Raw genomic sequence first — 9,063 nt, forward strand, 5'->3', positions numbered from 1 at the left:
GTGTCACTAACTGTGTGCCCTCAAGACCTCTACATAAATATATCTTGTTAGTGCTGCCTTGGAGAACATATGCCTTCCCGACCAATCCTCCCCTGCCTGTGTTATATTTCAGTCCCAAGTCATGTCCATAGTGCTCTATTAGACACAAGCTAGCTGTATCTCCTGGATATCATGGTTCCATACAAGGGAGAATTTGTCAGGAGATCCTGTTATTAGGATCCTTAGGAGTAAGCTCCTGTTTGAAAAAATGATTACTGACCATCCCTCTAGCACAATTTTCTACTCTATGGAACCTGATATCTCTACTATTATTTGTTTGGCATGCCACACCAACTCCGTTTATTGATTTTGTAATCAAAAAATCCAGCACATATACAATAACAAAAAAATGTATACAAACTCTCCTGCCGTACAGCACTGACAGATAGACATTCATTATTGAGGGATACCTGGTGCTCACATCTACATCCAAAAGCTGGCTTTGACACTTGTATGTCACCGCTAGTAAATAAAAAAGTAATCTCTTCAAGGCATTTAAAGATTGCAACACTCGAAGAAGAAAAATGTGTTCCAGTAAAAGTGAGTAACAGCACAGGGTGAACATGCTGAAGCCTATATATTTTTTTTTTCATTTGCTTATTATTAATTATTATTACTATTTTTTTTTGTTAATTATTTTTTGTTTCCTTATTACTGCCAACTTTGTTTTATTGAAGGAATTGAAACAAGACATTTCAAGCTTCCGTTTTGAGGTTTTGGGTTTGTTAAAGGGAAACAAATTAAATCTCAATAACACAAAAGTGAGCAACAGCTCACCAGAGCCAGAAGAGAAGAGTCGGCCCAAGGAAAAGAAAAGTCGAACGCAAAAAAGCAACTTTAGTTTCTTTGACATCACCACAATGATCCATCCCAGAACAGCAGAGATAGCTGCTGAAAAGCATAACATGAGTAATGGATCTGCCACCCTGGCTTCAGAAACCACCAAAGAGAAGCCAAAAAGAATTCAGTTTGCCAAAGACATAAAAACCTTTGGGCTTTTTCACAGACGTCCAAAACCTAGCAGCACGGAACAGAGCTCTAATAAAATTTTCTCTGTTTCGGAGGAAGTTCCAGAAGAACTCATATCCGATCCCAGTGAAAAAACATTTGACACAGTCAAAGATCCAGAGCCAAACTGTGAGTTAAATGTAAATACTTGGAATGAACAGTGTACAGTAACAGAAGATACCCAGGATATCTTGGAATGTCTACCATTACAGCCTTCTGACAGTTTTGTAAATGACAGTCAAACAGACAAGGTTGAACCTACTATAGACAAGGATGTCATTTCAGAAACAAGTAGCACACAAGCAGAAACACCTGCAGAAGAAGACGATTCCATAACAAGACTGTGATTTTCAGTTGATGTATATATGAAATATATATTTTATCAGTGCATTTTGGAATGTTTGAATATTCCTTTGCAAACCCAGTCAACATGCTTGAAAGCTCATTATACACTCAATCATATACAGGGATTGAAATACATGATAGGGATGAATGGTATGCTTGGCTAAAAGGATATACATCTGATACTATGTTAATCAAGGTATCTTGCATTTATGTGCTGTCTACAATAATCCACTCAACATTTATATCATGTTAGACTATGCAAAATAATCATATCAAAAGCACTGAACATACATTTTATTTTTTCCTAGACAGAGGTATTGGTAACAATTATAATCATTAAATACATTATGCCTGCTAATATATACCACCCTAACAATATACATATAATGATTACATTCAATATGGAGTCAGATCTTCTCAGGGAAACCAAGAACACATTTGTATTCTATACACAGTGTTTGATCTGTATTGCACCAACCCTCCTGGATGTTAAAGGTAAACTTGATTCATAAATTAGATCTCTTACTTCATATATCTATCATGTTGAATCTTTATGTGCCCTGTGGAGAAGAGAGAACCCAAAATGACAGCATTTTAAATTACTCTTATATAGACATTTAAGGGGTTATTAGTAAACAAAAATTATGAGTTAAAATGGTTTTAAACCCTTACTTATACCCAGTGAAGTGACAGGCCTCAGGTGATAAACAGATGAAACAAATCCTCCTACTTGAGTGGTATCTGTCTATCTGCAGTCTTCTCCTTCTCTTCCCAAATTTAAAGGGATTTCTGAGAGTTCAGAAAAAAGAGGGTGGGGAGCTTAATTTACACTCTGCAGAGCTCAGTGAGGAGAGTTCTGAGAGCTGATTAGAGGGAAGAGACACACCCCCTTCCACACAGCTCACAAGAACAGAGATAAGACTGTAAATCTGCTGGGGTATATACTTTGTTCATATTTCATGTCCGAGGTTGACAACCACTTTAATGCCAGCAGTTGGTGAAAGGCTTCTGTCATCCACTGTTGACGTTGTGCTTATAGTGTCACATACTTAACTCTTATTGTTGCAGAAGTAGAGGTCCCCACTTATGAAGGTAAAAAAGGAAGAACTACAGAGAGTGAATATTGTTTTATTTCCCCTGCTATTCTGGGAGTTTGGTGTCCAGCGGGGAAGCTGGTGTCTTGCCTTGACAGGCTTTCGTTTGCTTCAGGTGGGTTTACATTTCCATACAATGCAATGGGAATGCAAATCTTGCTTGAAGCAGGCCAAAAAACAGGTCAGAAGGAAGTCAAATGCACCTGTCACTGAATTGCGATTCATCTGAAAAGTGCCTCAAACTGATGCCACCAACACAAGCCCAAAGCATATTGACACTGGTACCAAGGGACTGTTGTGTTCATTTGAGAATTTATTTTATAAGCCATTCTTGATCTTGGAAGAGTTTCTCAAGTCATTTGCCATTATAATCCCCGTGGCAGGAATATGCCAGTGGACATAAGGTATGTTGACAATTGAAATTATAATAATTTGAAATCACATGATTAATATTAATCCTTAATCTCCTATCATCATATGTTTTGCTGAGTTTAAGAGTGCATAAGAAAAACATTGAAAGTTGATTTAAAATGCAATCATGTCAATAGATTATAAATCAACTCAAGCATTTCTAATAATATTGAGTCAAATGAGTATTTTCTACTGTGATTTATTTACTATCTTAGTTTAAAATTCAGCATGAGTGACCTAAAGAATCAGAAATTTACCTGTGAAATAGCTTTTAGCGTTCAGGAAGAGACTATAAGGGCCTAATATGCAGAAGTACCTTCACCCTGACCTAACTTGCATAGTGTCTTACATGCATTTATTAGTGAAGTTTGCATTTTTTGGTCTAAAAACATTCAAGGCCAACAACAGAAACTGTTTATGAAGCAGCTAGAAATATTTCTTCTTATGACCCTGGGCCCTCGGGTAGTGCCCGAGTTTCCAAATGGTCAGTCCTCTCCTGCTGTCATGGAATAAAAAAGTAGGAAAAAATCACCTGTAAAGAGGGGCTATTATACTTATCTGTCTCTGATCTTTACTCTTTTCAGGAGCTAGAGTGCTGAAGACAGATGTCTGATCCCCTGTTCCCCCCTGCCCCTGTGTCACTACTGGCTTCTGCTGTGATGCAGGGACACAAAAAACACAATGCTTGTTGTTGGACCAGGAATATAAAGTATATTATAAATACATACATGCATATACTATATATATACTATATATATGCAAATATACACTATCCAGATGTGTTGGAGGCACTCGCGAGTCTTAAAACAGGTGCTAATGCAAATTAGCAATGTTTATTATATCAATGTTTCCGCTGCATGTTGGCCGTTTTTCTCAAAAAGAATATTTTTTTTCCTTTTCAGTTATGCAACAGGGTCTGTTTAGCCTTGGTGGCTGGTTGAAGCTTGAAATTAAGAGCTTCTATTTGCTAGAGGTGCCGCTATAGTTTTTAATGAAAATAAAACAAATCACAACTTCTTCTCGCTAGTGATGTTCAAAATTTCTATTTTTTCTGTAGGTTAATGACACAGTTAAATGTAACCTATTAAATGTGTCTAAATTACCAGTGCTGAAAGGGGTATAAATATGCAAATTGTTTGATATCTTACATTAGACACCAAGAATATTTCAGTATCTGTGCATGCTCTGTTTTAAGATCGTTGGCAGTCATAGGGAGCCATGCTTAGTTTATCCGCGCCTCCACCATGGCATTACCATAGCTGACCCAGGGAAGCCCCAACTGGTTAATGGGAGCAAAATTATTTTTTTCTTCTCATTTATATGTAAATAGGTATGACACACAGGGGATGTTAAGAGGTGACAGATACTGTAGATCCTGATTGTTTTCAATTCGCTTGTTTTTCTCAAAGAAAGGGTTGTTGTTTCACTGAAGTTAAATTGGATCAGTTGTGTGATCAGCTGAGATGCAAATATTTATTTAGAAGTTTTCCTTAAGTCACTCCTATGAATTTATCAGCAATCCTCTGATTCAATAATCATTATTGTTTTTAGCAAAATCAATCCTTTGTCAGGGATTCAAATCTTGGAAAAACTAGGTATTAAAAAATAATTATTGCTGCTACAGGATTGTCTCAATAATGTATAGAAAGATTATGTACTAGACAAAATTTCTGTATCCAAGCTTCGTTATCTTATTTCACTCAAGTGGGAATTTTGTGACTTGGTGATACAGTTTGGAAACATATAGTGTTGGAGTTCACTTCATCTTTCAGCTTGTCATGGTAGGCTGTCATACCTTACAAGGAGGAAGAAACAAGGACAAATTAAATCCCAGCCAAAAAGGCACATCAGAAATATGTTTGTAACATAAAATTCAATGACCCAAATAACGGGCTTCACACCAAAGATGGTCAACTCCAGCCAAGGTTTATTGCAATAACAGCACACTAACAGTGCTTGGGGGGCATAGCTTTGGATGGGAGAGAGGGGTGTGCTGTAAGTGCAATAAAGTTTGGCTAGAGCTGAACATTTTCAGTGTGGGGCCCATTATTTGGATGGTGGACTACAGTGGAGCAAGAGTGGACTCTAGAGCCTTGGCATCAGGCTGATTGCAGGGAACTAAGGAGGATAAAGTCCTCTGAGCTCTGAAAGGGGTTGGGTTCCTCTATAAAATTGCATAAGCTTTATTAATCCAACAGATACAGACAGTGGATATCTGGGTAGGTATTTAAGGCAGGAACCCAGAGCTTAAAACTATATTTTCCACTATCTATACCTGTTATGTCACCAACGTTGATTCTGCCATTCTGGTTGAACTTTCTGTTAAGACACATCAATGTGCATGAATTTTTTATTGTGCCAGGATACAAGAGGTAAATAACACCCAGGTAATTTTTACAGGTAAAATGTTTGCAGAGGCGAAAGTCATCAAACGAAGCAGGGGTGTGACCTATCTTCATGACTGCAATCCTGGAATCTGGTGATGAAGCAATGCTAAACATTTCCTCCTTCAGGTCCTCCTGCTGTTGTGTGTCAACTATTGATTGAATCCTATTGATTACTGAAATGGAAGACAAAGGCACAGGAAGTTTAGCCAGGTTAAAGTAATCATCTACCGACATTAAACTTATTGAGCTACTAATATGTCTCCACAGCGGGCACCTGACTTTGATGTTCTTGGGACATGCTGCAGGATTTCTGAAGGTACCTTCAGGCACCTGTAAGTGCTTCCTGTGTAGATATAGTAGTCATTTCATAAATTTAATGTGAGAATGGGTTTATTTTAACAATAGCTACAGATATAAAATGTTCATTGCCCAGCAGACAGTGGTCAAATCAAGCTATCCTGCAGAAACCACCATGTCAACTGATCTCAGGGGAAGACTATTTCTTCTGGACTGGATGTGTCCCCAGGGGTGTCTTCACAGGTTTTAAACAAGCACTCTTGACTGTATCTGTTGTATGTTTAATGTTTATAGTTTTCAAACACTATGGATTCCGGTCTATGGATTCCGTAACATTCTTGACTCTTTTAAACTCCATATGTAGACCACTTTCCTGAATGTATATTATGTGCCTTTTATGTCAGCTGTACCCAGGTCACTCAGAAGTATAGTCCACATAACTGAAATTTGATTATTCAAAAGTATTTAGAGGCTAAAAATGATAGGCAAAATAGGGCATGCATATTATTAGCTTGCACAAAGTTACAATATCCTCTTAGTTACCCACAAAGTTGCTTAATTGCTTGGTCAATTTTCACTAGTAATGTTTTTCTTACTCAGAAGGGGTCTTCTTAATTGTTTATACCTATCTTCTTTAAAACAAAATGGACAAAGAAGCAAGTGTTTTATTTATGATCATATATTTGCATGCATCACCTACAAAAAAGATTTTGCTTATTATCTTCCATGGACATACAGTATCTAAATATCCTTGATTGGTATGGTGTGTAGACAGCTGTAGTAAAGCTTGGAGGCTGTTTTTCACTAAATAAGAGAAAACATACTCAGTTGTTGTTGAAATAATATGTTCCCTGGCTCATTTTCAATATTTACTTTTTATACTAAAAGAGGCAGAATGTTTGTGCTGATCAGCATTTCAGAATTTAGACAAAAACCCAAGCTTCTTACAGGAAGAAAAAGAAAGAGCTCAATAATTAAAAAAAAAAAAACTGGCTGGAGAAAATCACTTATGCAACTATTAATATTTTTAGGATGCATTTATTCAATAATAATTGGTTACAATGGTATTATGGATTACAAAATGGCTCCTAGTTTGAGATGAACACTTCTTTTTAATTCTCAGTGCTGAGTTCCCTTAGGTAAAGCTGAACTCCAGACACAAAAACTTTCATTTAAAGTCCAAATTAACTTTTAGTTTAAATTTGTTAAATACATTACAAGCACATCAAAACAATAGTCTTACAGTTTGTTTTCTTTATTTAATAGCCACAGCCTGAGTAGAAAAGCCCTTTCCTTGCCAGCATGCTGCAGAATGGGACACTTGTTTTCTGTGGGGCCATTAGAGCCATCAGAGCCAGAGCTGTCCAATCAGTGTAGAGCAAGGGCTTTACTGACTCAGTAGGGGGTGTGTTAGACCTCTGCAATGAGACCACTGCTTTCTGATAGAGAACAAGGGTCCCAGTCTGCAGTTCTTGGTAATGGACTGGCTTTTCTTCTCAGGCTGTACATAGTGAAAAAGAGCGCTATGGATGGAGACCACAAACTGGTGCTAGTCCCACTAGGATGTATAATTTATGAACCCAATATTGTAATTAGGTACATTGAAACTATTGAACATAAAGAATAAATTTTAATGAAACTTAGTAAAGATGTATAATATAATTGTCCAGCAATCAACTGTCCAGCAATGAGGAATTGTATGTAAAGCGCAGGATTTTCTACTCAGGCTGTGACTGCTTTAGAAAGAGTCAAACTGTAGGGCATTGAACACCTTTTGTTTTTATGCACCTGGAATGTATTTAGCTGAGTTAAACAGAGGGTTCAATTGAGTAGTTAAACCAGAATTCCAGGATGAATGTAAAAATCTCCTATCAATGGCATTAATCAATTACTATATAACTTTACCATTTCACTGCTAATTCTAATGAAAAATCACTGACATCAGTGCAGTTCATAAAAAGCAGCTTCGGCTGGATACCCGAAGAAGGTATAACGTGAGTGGATGTGTCACGTCCACTCTTCTCCCAGGGCCTCAGTGAGAGTCCCCCATGACAATGCAATTGTAGAGAATGAAGATTATTTTGCATAGCTGAGGGTTGTAACAAACCAGGAGACTCCTGGCCTGCAGTCAAAATGTGAAGTCATGCAAGGTAGGTAAGATCACTAGTGTCTGAGACCACTGTCTACTGTAATTTTATCATCACTTGCTGAAAATAGAGTATATCTACAACAGGAAAGTGACAAGACTGGTGGTCAGTGTTGCATAGACCTGCAAAAAAAAAGGCCTTCCCACTGTTTAGCTTTAAAAATATTTCTTAAAAGTCACAAAGAATATACATTTACTTTATGTGCACCAAATGCCTATGCAAACTTAAACATTACACAAAAAGAAAATAAAAGGTACAGACACCCAATCAGCTACCACTTAAAAAAAATAATTTATTGTAAAAAATAAAGAAATACCATACATTATATCATCACATGTCCCATACCTCACCCCAAACCTCTCCTCACAGAAGCCACCTCACAACTCAAACCCCCTAGAAGGATCTGAGTCACAGCAGGGGGGGGGGGGTGGCTCTGGGGTTCCAGGGGGACTTTTGTGAGGGGAGTCGGGATTGGTGGGGAGGCATGGGGCATGTGATGCTATACTGTATGGTGTTTTATATACAATATACAATTTTTTTCAAGTGGTAGCTGATTGGGAGTCTACCTTTTCTTCTTTTTGTGTAATACGTTAAATTGGTGACACCCACCTTGCATTGTGGTAGGTAGCACCACTTTTTGTTGTAATTTTAGTTGGACTCCCAGGACCACAATTTTTGTCTAAATTTAGATATTACTTTGTGGCAGTGATATAATCACGGAGTTGCAAACAGCAAAGTTGTAGGCAGATTAATGCAGGTTTACCAATGTACACAAGACCAGTAACACTGCACAAGCAAAAAGAATGCAGTAGGACCTGGACTTTATCACTTGAAGTTCACAAAGGTAAAATGCTGGAATCCAATGCTCGATTACTGCAAGGATCTGGAAGAAACCCACAAAGAACACCAAGATTGAAATAAGGATACCTATGGCTCCTCTAAAGACAATTTCCTTTTACCTTGAATTTCAGATTTATTCCTAAATTAAAAAGTGCATAAAACAAAAAAAGAGATGTGTGGCAGAGGACAATGAAATTGTTAAAAATGGCATACGTGGAAATAAACAATATCATTTACACACAAAGATAAAATCTTTTCAGCTGTCTCTAAGATTACATAAGATTTATGTGGTTATAATTTTCATATAAACCTTTTTTTACTTGCTTTTCTTCTGTCAAAATACATATTAAAAAAATAAGATTCTATGAAAATCATGTGTTTTTTCATTTATTATTTTTCTAAACATTATTACAGCATTTTATAAGGATTTCTTAGAATCTTTTTTCATCTTCCAGTTTACAAGTACTATAACTGATGATTGAATTGTTGCCAAGG

General features: G+C 37.0%; 1 protein-coding gene across 3 annotated transcripts in view; it reads left to right on the top strand.

Annotated features, from left to right (window-relative positions):
- TRPC4 (transient receptor potential cation channel subfamily C member 4) overlaps positions 1-3,915 on the top strand; it is a 256,992-nt gene extending 253,077 nt beyond the window's left edge. For all 3 annotated transcript variants that reach the window (XM_089690825.1, XM_089690823.1, XM_089690824.1), the window contains one exon: positions 717-3,915. In XM_089690825.1, coding sequence (XP_089546951.1) covers positions 717-1,394 — 678 coding nt within the window. In that variant the 3' untranslated portion in view covers positions 1,395-3,915. The remainder of the gene's footprint in view (positions 1-716) is intronic.
- Positions 3,916-9,063: the final 5,148 nt, after the last annotated feature.

Source organism: Staurois parvus, unplaced genomic scaffold (assembly GCF_062004578.1).
Source record: "Staurois parvus isolate SC_StPar_1 unplaced genomic scaffold, SC_StPar_1.0 ptg000544l, whole genome shotgun sequence".
Lineage (NCBI taxonomy): Eukaryota > Metazoa > Chordata > Amphibia > Anura > Ranidae > Staurois > Staurois parvus.